General features: G+C 37.7%; 2 protein-coding genes across 2 annotated transcripts in view; both read left to right on the forward strand.

Moving 5' to 3' along the window:
- Window positions 1–14179, forward strand: part of LOC134838856 (crystallin J1A-like) — a 126697-nt gene that overhangs the window by 26105 nt on the left and 86413 nt on the right. The window lies entirely within an intron of this gene.
- Window positions 480–11382, forward strand: LOC134838847 (phosphoenolpyruvate carboxykinase [GTP], mitochondrial-like). Its single transcript, XM_063854134.1, has 10 exons — window positions 480–1290; window positions 1449–1769; window positions 4228–4412; window positions 5013–5234; window positions 5693–5880; window positions 6734–6896; window positions 7174–7349; window positions 9297–9576; window positions 9753–10060; window positions 10434–11382. The coding sequence occupies exons 1-10, from the start codon at window positions 1010–1012 to the stop codon at window positions 10596–10598; spliced, it is 2289 nt and encodes a 762-aa protein (XP_063710204.1). The 5' UTR covers window positions 480–1009; the 3' UTR covers window positions 10599–11382.

Genomic DNA, 14179 nt, shown 5'->3' on the forward strand with positions numbered 1-14179 from the left:
TACAAGTTGTATACGAATACATCAAAAACACGCTTCATAATATTTTGAGCCAATCAGATATAATCATTGGGAGAATTGTCCATTGACTGAGGAGTATGAAATGAACCTTGTCTGCTATCTGACCACAAATCACTAATATGGTTCTACAAGTTGAATTATACCAATCCCCGGGGTGTATAAAAAGGTAGATGAGTGTTGGCGTGTCAAGGAGTTCGAAAGGTACTAAGACATATTGCTGTTTAAAACCACGCGATGAAGCAAACGGCGTATCGATCTGCTAAGTTATTAAATCTAGCAGCAACTTCTTCTGGGTATGACATTGACCTGACCTATTCTCGTCTTATTCGTTCTTGCATTTATTCCAGGGTGCGTATTTGACCTATGCTATGGCCTTTGATGATGATAGTGCGTGCCATTCTATACATGGCGTGTCAATGTGAACCAACCGATTTAGATATTGAATAACTTGTGGTTACATCCGTTTATATTACCATGGCTGGAGAATTAGACTTACCAACAAGGATAGTTGATAAAAATTGTGGTGTGTTTCTCGCGTTTTGTTAAGCAAACACACATTTCCATGTATAAATATACGATCTAACAGCTTAAATGTTCTGGAATTTGAGATCGCCTCAAGTTCATTATCTACGCTATATTTATATTTTGATATAAATTGCTGTTTAAGGCGAGTCGTTATCTCATTTAGCTCATACCAACTCAAATTGATATCAGAAAAATTTCTGGCTCATTCAGTCAAACAAAACCAGACGCAAGTAGTCAAAATTTAGTCACCGACTTTAATAATAGTTTTCAATTGGTGTACGCATTTAAAGATCTGTTGTTACTATTCAAAGAGTCATTATACTCTTAAACTGCTCTTAATTTTATTTTGCTGTTTGCGTCATTCTTAATTTAAACCCGGTCAAAACAAATCTGTTTCAGAAAGTTTGTGAACTTTAAGGCAACCTTGTGATACTTTTGTGAGTTAAGCAGTCATAAAGTCGAAGGGATGCTCACTTCTAATTCAGCGAGCAGAAGGAAAGACGAAAATTTGAGAAACGCATGTTCCGAGATTAGTCCTGGCAATCAGCACGAGTCAGATCAACACGACTTCGAGTGTAGCTCAGAATCTACATCTCCGACACCCGAAGAAAATCGGAATCTTATTTCAGAAACAAACGAAGATATGTTGTCAGCTGAAAAATTCTCGCAGTGGATCGAGGGAAAATCAGACTCGTATTTTTTCTCAAAAGCGTTTCCAGAGCTGCTTCAGTCAAACTCATTTGAAATGTAAACCAACAACCTCAAATCTTAAATAGTTGCAGATTTCTTTTTTCACACCTTGTTCATTTTTTTCTTTATCAATTTTGAGTGAGTTAGGGTAAATTTTTAAAAAGGGATTTAAAAAAAAAGATGTTCTCGTGGGTTAGTTCAGTGGTATGCTTCAGAAAATCAGCCGCGAGTCAATCGCAAGAGAGATACAAATGCATGTCTGTAATCTTACCAGAGAATATTCCAACAAGACCCAGTCAAACCGATTTGCAGCAGTTGATTTCTTCAACAACAAATCAACAACCACGAGCAGTTTTTGTGTATGGCGCAGATAATATTAAAAACAGAAGTATTCGTGATTTTGTGTACCAGCATGCGAAGGTTATGCAGCCAGATAGAATCCACGTTTGTGATGGTTCTGAGCACGAGAATGAATTGATTTTGAAGCAGTTGGAACAAAGTGGAATGATACAGAGACTGACTAAATACCCTAACTGGTTAGTAATTGTTTTCTTGAGCACTGCCCCTTCTCGAGGAGAAAGGGGGGTTGGTTGTTGAAGACATTTCCCTTTGTGGTGAGGGTTTTACGATTCAATTTTTGGAAACGTCGTTTTTGGAACCATGAGCGGTATACTGGCCAAAACCCTATTTAAAGACCATCTATCCAAAGTCAGAGTAACATCTCCACGCCGGAAGCAAAATGATTTCATTAACACACCACACGAACCTTCTCTCTTCACAATACTTAGTAAGCTGGCATAGAAATAAATAGCGTGGGAGATAAAGCCTCGGAAGCAAGGAAGCCACCGTTCAGGCGAATTAGATCCTCCTTCAAACGATGGAAGACACCCATGATGTTATATATAGTAGAATCTAGTGGACCCAAACAAGACCCTAGAGAAAAAAGCGGAGAAAATGCTCCAAAAATCTTAAACACACTATTTATTTCCACGTACATCCAACTTTTCTCTAACTCACATGCGTTTACACTAGCGACGCTTGGGCGAGCGTAGTGTAATAGCATGACTATTCTTTTTTCGAACCTAAGTCACCACGAAATATTGGTGCCACTTTTGGTGCACTCTTACCCCTTTTTGATAGCATGTGCTTTGACATTTGTTTAGTAATAAGTTAACACCGTTGATGCATTTTAAGCTATTTGATGCAAAAGCTATTTGTTTCCAACAACATAACAATAATAAAACTCTAGTTCAAAACTTTTCCAACTCAATGTATCTCGGAATTTTTTTAAATGAATCATTTAACACATTCTTAAAAAATGTAGCTCAATGACTTCCAATTTATTACTTGCAAAATTAGTGCGGATGCCTTCGTTTTGTTATATTCCAAATTAATACATGCAAAATTGAGTCTATTTGTATTTGGTGCCACTTTTGCTGCATCCCAATCAATTAGCATGTGTAGCTACTTTTTTGTGACTAGTGTTTGCCGATTGTTTAGTGTCCGTGGCCGAGTGGGCAGGGCGTGAGATTCCAAATATTGAGGTTGCATGTTTGAAACCGATATATAGCAAAGTATAAGAAATAAGCTTCGAATTATCAAGACTTTGCTACGCATCGGTTTGAAACATGCTACCTTGATATTTGGAATCTCACGCCCTGCCCTCTCGTCTGGTTGCTTGAGTTTAGAGGGCTGGTGAGTAGAGAAGATTAACCGCAGCTAAGTTGCACCAGGCTGTTGCAGGCCTTGTGGTTTAGTTTTATGTCTGAGATCCTAATGAAACTGGGGTACAATTTACACAGAAGCGAAGCTGTGCTTCGTAAGCACTAGTGAGAACACGTAAAAAAGCAGCTTGATAAAGTCAAATCAGAAAAAAAATTAAAATAAGCCTCGAATTAGTAAAGTATACACCGCTTCCAGTAGGATCTCAGACATGAAACTAAACTGCAACAGCCTGGTGCAACTTTGCTGCAATTATTCCCCTATCCTGAATTATCAACTCAACCCTCTCAACTCAAGCAACCAGACGAATGTCTTGAGTGCTTAAATTCTCCTTATGACACCAACCACATCTCGTGTCCCTAAAATCTCAATTTACCTGACAACTCGAAGCAGCTAACTTTCTTGGACTGAACATTTTTTGATACACATCAGTTGTCTTTTTTCTGATGGTCAGTTACTAGAGTCGGGACCCCGCGTGTAGCAAAAGGCACACTGCTGCAGTGTGGGTCGAAGATGAGACGAAATAATAGCAACTTTCTGAAGAAGTACAGAAAAACACCAATGCGAGCAACAATTTAATTTAATAATACTGAACAAATGAGTCAGCCCGTTCTAGATGACACTCGCCTGAAATATACGATGCGCTGCTCCAAATGGCAACAATATCATTAAACATTTCAAGGAAATGATTTTTTTCTGTTATTCTCTCAACTAGCTAATGCTTTCATTTATGACAGCAATTTAAGTTTTTAAAAACTGACCCAAAAGAAGCTTCTGAATGTGGTTTGGAATTAAATGTATTATTATGTTCGCGTCTTAAAACTGCGATAAATATAGCGGCGGATTTTGGGGAAGGGAAAACGGACGGCCCGTCAAGGATTTTCTTAGTAACAACCCTTCAAAAATTGCTTTTCTTGTACTTGGTCAGAGGCTCGGAAAATTATTTCGGTTATTTAAAAAATCCTCTGAAAAATCCTTAGTTTAGCCCCTGGTTATATGCGTTTTTCCCGTGAGAAACTTTGGTAGCAGGAGTTTGGACTCATGATAATTCTGTCATTGGTTTGAGTCCTAACGTATGCTCAATTTTGATTTTTCAGTGCAGCTTTTTCCAAATAAAATGTAGCAATTGTTGTCAAGTGAGGTGGCGATTTTTAAGTAGGTTCACAAAATTGGTTAGTAAAGATCCGAACAACTCGTACATTGGTCCCTTCCTTCGTGGATATATGATATGGGTCTTAAATAATGGAATGCTAGAAATTATATTTTCTGCAGCTGGTATGCGCGCACAGACCCGCAAGATGTGGCTAGAGTAGAGAGCAAGACAGTTATTGTGACTGAGACGGAGGCAGAGACCAAACCCACCCCGGCAGAGGGTGCCAAGGGACTACTAAACAATTGGATGCATCCATCAGAGTTTGAGAAGCAGATCCGACTGCGGTTCCCAGGCTGCATGCGTGGTAAGCTAAGCAACTGCAGAACATACAAAAAGCAAACGTAGGAGAGAAGGCCTTTTAAGATTCGAGTTTTCGATCATCTAGTAAAGTTAGAAAATAAAATATCTCTGAGTTGTTCTTACTGCAATTTGCAAATAGAAAGTTCAAATCTGTTCAATTGGTGGGCTGAAAAAGAGCCGCTTTTTATTATCAATTTGGCCATTTCAGCTCCAATATATCTAAAAACTGCTGGTGGACTTAAATACGAGAATATAGCGGTTGAGCGGTGAAAGTATCTATGAACTCGGCAATGCATCGGGTATATTCGGAGCATTATTAATCAGAGCATTATTAATCGGAGCATTATTAATAATCGGGAACTAGAGTTTTTTAAATAGTGAACTTGCTTTATTAGTGAACCTTAGAGTTAAATAGTGAACTAGAGTTAAATAGTGAACTTGCTTTATTAGTGAACCTTAGCAACTTCGAGACTTGGCTTTTCCCACTTGGCATAGAGGTAACGCGGATGCCTTTGTACCCTAGGGTCTTGGTTTTGAGTCCCGGCTGGACCTTGTTTTTTTCAGTATCTATTTGTATTTAAATTATACGTGTTGTGTTACACAGGCAAGACCATGTACGTGATCCCATTCAGTATGGGTCCGGTGGGATCTCCTCTTGCCAAAGTGGGCATCCAGTTGACAGACAGCGCCTACGTGGTGTCCAGCATGCGAATCATGACCAGGATGGGCCAGAAGGTGCTGGACTTCTTGGCGACTACTCAAGAGGGAAAGGGAGAAAGTGAGGAGTATGTGAAATGCATTCACAGCGTGGGAGTTCCACCTGAAGGTAAGGAAAAATAGCGAACGGTTTTGTAACGATATGCGACACGATTCAAAAGTAAAGCGTCTCAATAACGAAGATACAGAGTAATTTTGATTCGGTAGTTCAAAATTCGATATGGTTATAAAATATGGAAAAAAATTTTCGCTGCCTGCTTCATTACATGAACTTTCTCTACTAAATCATTTCATCACTTCTTGTCATTAGCTTGAGTCATTAGTTTTTTTATTGTTTTGCTGGCGGGAAAAATTGCCGAATGTTCCTTGATTTTGACATTACATGTCTTTACACAAGCAAACGCACAATAATTCCAATAGTTTTAGCCCTCAATTTTATTGGCGAGCGATTTACGAGCAAGTTTTTTTTATCCGCTTCGAGCGCCTGGATCCCGAAGGCTAATTTACTATTTTTTTTCTTCAAATTGCAGCCTCGCCTCTGTGTTGAACATATATTCGTCGTTTTAGGTCGCGATAACAGTCATTGGCCCTGTGATCCAGCTAGGGTGCTTGTGGGCCACATACCCGCCAAGAACGAGATAGTCTCTTACGGAAGTGGATACGGAGGGAACTCCCTGTTGGGAAAGAAGTGCTTCGCCCTCAGAATTGCCTCTTGTCTCGCCAGAAAAGAGGGATGGCTGGCTGAACACATGCTGGTTAGAGCAAATTGTTGATAAGGCTCATCTACAGGCGAGAATCTCGGATTTTTTTTCGAGTTGTGGGCGGACTTTCAAAATTTCGAAAATTTTGTGGGCCTTTGTTTTAGCGTGACCAAGAGACTTAAACTCTCCCAAAGACCTTCTTTTGCTAAAACTTTTGTATGCCACAGGAGAATATTTGAAAAAACAGTCAAAAATGACATTCTAGGGCACTTTTTGGAATGTTTTGACGGAAAAACTGCGTTTTAGTTTGAAGCCCGCTCCGCCCTCGAATTTAGTTTATTTGTGCACCCAAGGCGCTTTTAGAAAAGTTCAAACGTTGGTCGACCAAAAAGAATGTCTTCGTGAACCAACAGAGAAGCTTACTGTGCTAGGAGGTCGAATCCCTCAGGGGAGAGGTCTGCCTAAATCCGCTACGGCTAATCACGCAGACTGAAATATACCTTTCCGACGTTGGATGAAATATTGTGATCCTCGTGTTGAAAATATTGCAAAAAATTACTATAACCAGAATCTATTATCTGATTCAAACAGTAAAATTCGTCAGGCGACAATTCGTAACAGTAGGTTAAGCGGGGAACACTGATTCACGCGCAATATTTCTCTCGTGCCGGATGTAAGCGCAGCGGAGCAAGCGTATTCTACTTGCCAATGCCTTGTTACGAATTGTCGCTTGTTACGAATGGTCGCCTGTTACGAATTGTCGCCCTACCAGTAAAATTTAGCATGCCTGCAAATACAAAACTCAATTGGGTAATAAAGGCTCCCAATTATGCCATGGTTATACAATGCTTAACATCGATATAGCGTACACGTTTTGATAAATGACAAATCATTCATTATTTTATAGATCATGGGCGTGACGAATCCAGAGGGTAAGAAGAGGTACATAGCTGCTGCGTTTCCCTCCGCCTGTGGCAAGACAAACCTGGCCATGATGAAACCCTCTCTGCCCGGCTGGAAGGTCGAGTGTGTGGGAGACGACATCGCGTGGATGCGCTTCGATTCTCAAGGTCAGCAAAGCGTAATTTTTGACCTTTTCCACTAATGAAGTTTTGGTGAATTTTTCCCAGCTGATAGTTTGCACGAAGAATTTTTACAGTCTCAATATTATGCAAATTTTTGTTTCTCGAAGTTGTGCTCAGTTTCGAGAAGTTTGAAAAAATTGTTCATCTTTTTGATTTCTTGTTCATTAGCACTTTTCTTTTTGGCTACATTCAAAAACTTGAAATTGTTAAAAATGATTTGTGCAAAATTTGTTCTCAATAAAAACACTTTTTGATGGTGCAGGTCAGTTGCGTGCTATCAACCCGGAGGCTGGGTTCTTCGGAGTGGCCCCGGGCACATCTCGCAGCACTAACCCATTCGCCATGGAGACAATATCGAGGAACACAGTGTTCACTAATGTGGCCACAACCAGTGAGGGGGGAGTGTGGTGGGAGGGCATGGATGTGCAATTGCAAGACGTAAGGAGGCAATTTTTTAAAAGTTTATGGTAACAAAGACAGCCAGTTGCTGTTAAAGTAGCACAATATTCTGACACTTATGACTTAAGTAAAAATTCAAAAAATAAGGGAAAAATTTGATTACCCTTGCCATAAGCAAGGGTATTGCAATCGGGTACTAGAATTTTTTCCGTTGAATAACTTCGTTCATAGAATGGTCAAAATTAGAACTAGTAAGTTTGGTTTAGTTCATAATGAATTCAATTTTTTTTTGCGTCTCCGGCACACTTGGTTTGGAGGTAACCAATGCGCCCGTGACGGCAAAGGGACTGGGTTCGAAGCTGACAGAACGTGTTTTTTTTTTCAAACGGGAAATAATCCGTTTTAAAAGAAATTTCGGCTTATTATTGTCTGCTTTGTCGGCTTAATTGCCATATTGTAGAATTGTTTTTTAGTTGTTTTCACATATAGTTGCTTCAAATGTTCTGATTTAACTCTGCTGTCTGTAATTTTTTTGTGTATTTTCTTTTTTTTCGCTTGAAAAATTTTTCTGCCCAAATTGTTTTGGCCTAATTTTATCGGCTTAGTGACCTAATTTTGAGTCGTTTCAATTGAAAAGTTATTTTTAGTTTTATGCTCAGCTCTGCTCGCGCAAAATGTTAAAAATCCTAACAGAAATTATACTTATATTTTTTCATGACAACAAATTTTTTTTCTGCTTGATATGTTTCGATCGGCCTATAATATATCGGTTTATTGGCCTCATATTGCGTTTTTTGACGAGGGAACAAAGTTTGTATGTGCGTGTTTGTGTTTTAAGGGTGAGGGGGACTTAATAACTTAATAGCCTCTTTTATATCGGCTTAGTGGCCTCATATTGTTTCATTTGACGAGTATATAAAGAGTGAGGGTGATTTATTAAGAGTTGTGAGCGTAGTGATTTTTTTTCGTGTTGCATCGCATGGTGTGATCCTCAGCCTCGACTCTGCGTCTAGCGTTCTTGATGGTTTTTTGGTAAATGACGATTAAATTTAATAAAAACTTAGAGTATGAGAGGTAATTATAGCTAGAATAACGTTAAAACTGCAGTAGAATTAAATTTAGTGTCATCAAAAGAGTTGTCGGTTTTACTGATTTTCGTGAAATTAGGTCTGAAAATCGGAAAAACTCACTATTTTTGGCACTGAGGATATATTTTATTTTTACTTAAACCAAATCAAGGCTGAAAAGGATTTAATATCATACCACATTAAATCTCCTTTAGGTTTTCTTGAAATAGTCAAAATCTGGTAGAACAAGACACCCTACGCCATAGTTGCTTCACTTCATGAAGTAGTCGGAACAATAGTGATAAATTGTTCCCAAATACCAAATAATACAATAGTAATTCCGCTTGCCTTTTAAAATCCCAAATTTAATATTAGACTTTGGCGTTTGACCGTGCTGGACGACGGCTAGTTATTGAATCTATATGTAACAAACAATTTGGAGATTTTAGTTGCAGTTGAGCAAGCATTTCTTTAAAAATCTGATTAAAAAATAGTTCAAAAAAGTATCAATTTTGGGTTCATCAAAAACGTTACAAATATGATTCAGTTTTCTTATGCCGTAACCCTTTTTTCTGTGCGAAAAGAACTTCATTCAAAGAATTCTTTGATGTTAAACCATGCGCAAGACCATATGACATTATTGGCATAAAAATTTTTGAGAATGTGGTCGGAGTATTCTGTGCTACTTCCACAGCAACCGTCTATCCTTGTTTTTATTTGTTTTTTTTTCTGAGATTATTGTCGAATTTATTGATATTTTTCCAATCTGTTTGTTGGCTATGTTTTCAACCTGCAATTAATTGGTCGTAAAATCCAATAAAATCAAAAAAATTGGATACTAAACTATTGCGGTTCAAATACTTGAACGGTGTGGTACACTTGTTTTTGGCTTATTATTTTTGTTCTTTTTGGATTCCAGGGTGTTAATTTAACTGACTGGAGGGGCAAACCGTTCAAGATAGGAATCTCCACGGGACTGGCAGCCCACGCCAACTCCAGATTCTGCGCACCTGCCAACCAGTGTCCAATCATAGACCCTCTTTGGGAAAGCTCAGAAGGAGTTCCGATAGACGCAATCATATTCGGAGGCAGGAGACCACAGGGGGTTCCTTTGGTTTATGAGTCACGTGACTGGGCGCACGGGGTGTTCATGGGGGCATCGATGAAGTCGGAGGCGACGGCTGCAGCGGAACATAGAAGTGGGTATCAGCTATATAAAGAATTTGTCTTTTTTTTGCTCTTTTAGTTGTATAAAAATTTAAGATAATACAAAATCATCCCGGTAAAATCTTGAAAAAATCTTGTGCAGAAGTGGTTGTTCACAAATGTGGGAAAAGTTAATAAAAAGATTTTAAAATTTTGGTTTGGGCTTCAGAAAAAGTGATCATGCACGACCCATTCGCCATGCGTCCCTTCTACAGCTACAACTTCGGACACTACCTGCAACACTGGCTGGACTTCGCCGACCAGTCAAAACGAGGCAAACTCAACCTACCCAAGATATTCCACGTGAACTGGTTCCGAAAGAACAACGCTGGAAAGTTCATCTGGCCTGGATTTGGAGAGAACGCACGTGTGATCGAGTGGATCTTCAGGCGTCTGGACAATGACTCTAGTATCTATGAGGAAAAAGTAATTGGGAAGGTGCCTACGATTGACGGGATTAATCTCAATGGACTTAAGGCAAGTGTATCATCTGTAGTGTCATTATATCAATAACAGAGACATCTGGAATTAAGCATTTCTAAGTTCGCGTAATAAATGCGTTTGTTGACCGACTGGTCTTTATTGCTTCGAAACAATTAAAACTATTTAGAGAGTTTCTAAACGAAGTGAACTTTCAAGTCTACAGATAGTCCAATTTTGTTTGACTAAATTGACCTCAAATGGTCAAACAAACTAAGACTTGAAGTTAAAAAGTTCATTTTTTCTCGCCAATAATTGATATTTCGTATAAGTTAGTTTCCAACCATCTGTTGGCTATGTTCTTTCTTAAGCGAACGAGTTATGCGTTCTAGCATCAATGGAAAATGAGTTACGAGTCAAACAATTTTAGGATCCAGTTGACATGAAGGAGCTTCTGAGTGTGTCGAAGAATTTCTGGACAAACGAAGTTGAAGAGATAGAGCACTACTTCAACGAGCAAGTGAACAAAGACCTCCCTCCTCAAATCACAGAACAACTAGAGGCACTCAAGACAAGACTGTCCCAATTGGAATAAGTAACTTTGAAAAACTAGTTACCAGGCCGAGTTATATTAATAACCGAACCTTATAAGTTTTCTTTTCCGACACAGGACTTCTTGCTATTTATGTATTGCAATGAAATGATGTAAGCAAACCATGGTGTGTATTGACGTTGAAATTAATATAGCTATCTGGGCGTCATACTGTTATAAAAATGAAAAAGAGACATTTGTTATAATTTATTGCCACGACTTCTGTGACTAGCTGAGCTTCGCCAGTCAATTCTAAACTACCATGTTGAATCTAAAATTTCAAACTGAGCGGTATTTAATGCAAACTTTCCTTTTCGGTCGACAAATCTGAACGAAGTTAATCAACGTAAAACGAATGGATCATTTGACATCTGAAGCCAGTTTTCCACTGCAAACTGTAAAAACCGTGTCAAAAAGTCAATTTAATGTAAAAACTGCGTTTTTTGGTCGAATAAGTGGCTCGCGGTCACTGATATTGCCAACAATTTTCTGTTAACTAAACTTCGAAACTTCCAATGACCCGACGACCGTACTTTCGCTACGATGGTGCTGTAAATGGTTCGAATTAAATTTATTGAGCAGTACATTATTATTTAGTTTGCAGTTGTCTCGTTTCGGGATTAAATTTTTGGAGTGAGTTAAAATTTAGTATTAGATTAGTTCCTTATTTCAAGTGTGATACATTGGCTTAGAAGTTCCTTGAATATCATTCCCGTATTACGTGTGTTACCATTATATACCCATCCTAAATAATTCGTCACCTTCAATTTAGCTGCTCGAAAATCAATTTTAAAATGGGACAATTTCAGTCCGAATAAGTTAACTGAGTCCAAACAGACAGCTAACCAGCAGGTAATCACTCATTAAACAGTCATGTGAAAATCCAAATTTACTAGAAAAAAAATTGAGTTAGCAATATTTTGAACATGGGAAAACAAGACATTTAAGAGCGGAAGTAACCTCGAGAAAGGAAAATGCGTTTTTTAGCCCCCGATCCTGCTCGCAAGACCAACCGTGGAGAAGGAGTTTTGTTTGAATGCTAATTTAGCATTAAGTTGTTTTATTAGGCGTGTTTTTCTTGAAATCAACTAAATTCAAGAGAAAATGAAGATAAAGATGTAAAAAGTCTTGATAGATTAATTTCTTTGACAATTTTCCAGTCTCCTTATTTTGCCGGTTTGGTCTCATTTTTTGACTTTAAGTTTGTTGTAATGTTTTTATTGCATCGCAAGTGGTGCGAAGTTTCGCTTCGCCGCTGTTTGAAAAAACGTTTGGAACGTGCCAGCTAATATGGTTAAAAGCAGTAAGCAGACAGCCTAGTAAACAGTAAATTGTTCAATTTCTATTTAGTGGTATTTTGCAAAACAAAAAATTTACATTGTAATCACCGATCAATTTTGTTACTATTTTTTTCCATAAACTAATCTAAATCAACCTATGTCCGCTTTATGAACGCACAAATTGCTGCCTGGTATTTGCTATTACAGAATGTAAACATCAATGTCAAATGGCGTAGCGGCGGAGGAAAGAGTCAAAGTTGGAGTGTGCGTGGTTCGAAACCCATGTTGTTTACACTGACGAGCATGCTATCAGTATGACTCGACTTTTTTCACAACCCACCTCGCTAATAAAAGTGCTCATTTGGCGGCACTTTGCTTAATCAAGATCTGTAGCATGGGATATTATCCGTTTTCTGCTTTATTGGCGGCTAGTGTTAATCAATCCTTAAGAGTCCGTGGCTGAGAGGGAAAGACGTGAGACTTCAAATTTGAGGTCCCAGATTCGAATCTGACACATAGCAAAAGCTTCTAAATCTAGGCTCATTTCTTATTTCACCTTTTAGAGCTGTTTTTTTTTGTCGTATACTCGATAGTCTTTTTGTGATTTCACGCTAATAAAAAAATCTATTTTTCCAAGCTTAAATTTTTCCACCATACTTTTATTTTTAAGAGTCATGAACTTAGACAAGTTTGATATTTCGTGGTTTGACTTTTAATTTCTTTTGAAGTTAAGTTTATTTCATTTTTTGAATTGTTAAACGGAAAGCAAGCTCACTATCGAACAGCAAAAGTGTGAAGGTCACGAAAAACAAAACTGACTTTTAATTTGGAAGATTTTTATTTTTTAGTTTTCCCAGTGGAATAAAAATTTTACCTATTGATTCAGTTTTCTTAAATTGGATATTTTTTATGAAAAGTCTGTCATAAACTGTTCTTGAAATTCAAACAGCTCCAAGGCTGGTTGTTGGCTATGTTTTCAATTTTTGATTATGTTTCTCGTTTTTGAAACTCCGAAACGTTTCATCATGCTTGTGTTTACGAAAAGCAACTTTGCCTCTGTGTTGGCTTTAAAGTGAGGTCCTGACTTTTTCATAACCAGCCCAGTAAAGTACCCGGGTTGAAGTCCCAGAGCAAATCGGTGCTGGCTCAGTATTGTCCAGCAAAGTTCAGAAATGCATATCTGTTACATAGTTCGAACATAGACAGCTATGGGTCATCTATTTTCATGCATTCAAGGAAGATTTTGGTGTCTGAAGGGCTAATCAGTGATCAATAAAAATTTATCATCAATGCCTGTGCATAATATCAGAGAAAAACGTTGTTTTTCAGTATCAATCAAGCCCTGTGATATAAGTTTACGCCTCATTGAATTGCTGAGATGGAATCAACTATGACTGAAGGAGTATGACTGAAAAGTCTAGACGTGACAGGGGCGACTAGACGATAGATAGAGGATTCGATTATGAGCAGAATCTAATTTTGTGCAATTTGTAAACAAATGATCATATATGTGTATCTGATTTAGCATGATACGAATGAAAAAAAAAACATTATTGGGCCAGCACTGAATCAGTACTGCAATTTTTTTTTCTCGATTCATCAATAATCCGAGTTAAAGTGGGACCGTACAGTCTAAAACAATGCTTTTGTTGATAGAAATTTAGATGCAATACTTTGTAATGAATATCTTTTGAAAAAACTTACTTATAATTTAAGCTTAGAGCAGTTTTGGCTTCGAATGGTGCAATTTGTTTTGCTCTAAATGTTCGAGCTCTAAATTTTAACCCATAAAAGGATCACTTTTTGCTTTTTAAGAGTACTGAACGTAGTGAAGACTCTTAAATCAGTCTTGGTATTTTTTTTTTCAAAACGTTCATGCTTAATTTTTTTTTCATCAAAAAATTGTCAATTATAAATAGTTCTAAAAATCCAAAGAGGTTTAAGGCCATCTTTTTTATCCAAATTCGAAGGCTGAGATGTACTAGAAAAAAGCCCGCATCCAGTTGCAAGCGTTAATAATCGTTTATATTATGATTTCAGTACTAGTCTTCCTAAAATTGAGAAAAAATCTATTTTAATCAATTAACAACCGATTAAAATCTCTTTTTTGAGATCAAATTACAATCGGTTGAAATACATTTTAATTGATTCATAGTCGATTATAAATTCATCTAATTATCGATACAATTATCAATTATTTTATCCCAATTTCTAATTCATACGTTTTTTGCAAAAAATCCATAATCGCTTGTTTAACAGAAGCTCACTTTAATTAAACTGTATCAATAGGTTTGGCGTAATAGT

This window comes from Symsagittifera roscoffensis, chromosome 2 (genome assembly GCF_963678635.1).
Source record: "Symsagittifera roscoffensis chromosome 2, txSymRosc1.1, whole genome shotgun sequence".
NCBI classification, from domain to species: Eukaryota; Metazoa; Xenacoelomorpha; order Acoela; family Convolutidae; genus Symsagittifera; species Symsagittifera roscoffensis.

Coding starts and splice junctions, on each gene's coding strand:
- LOC134838847 (XM_063854134.1), top strand. CDS start 1,010: ATGCTCACTTCTAATTCAGCGAGCAGAAGGAAAGACGAAAATTTGAGA. Junction 1,291..1,448: donor CAGTCAAACTCATTTGAAAT/GTAAACCAACAA, acceptor GGTATGCTTCAG/AAAATCAGCCGCGAGTCAAT. Junction 1,770..4,227: donor CTGACTAAATACCCTAACTG/GTTAGTAATTGT, acceptor TATTTTCTGCAG/CTGGTATGCGCGCACAGACC.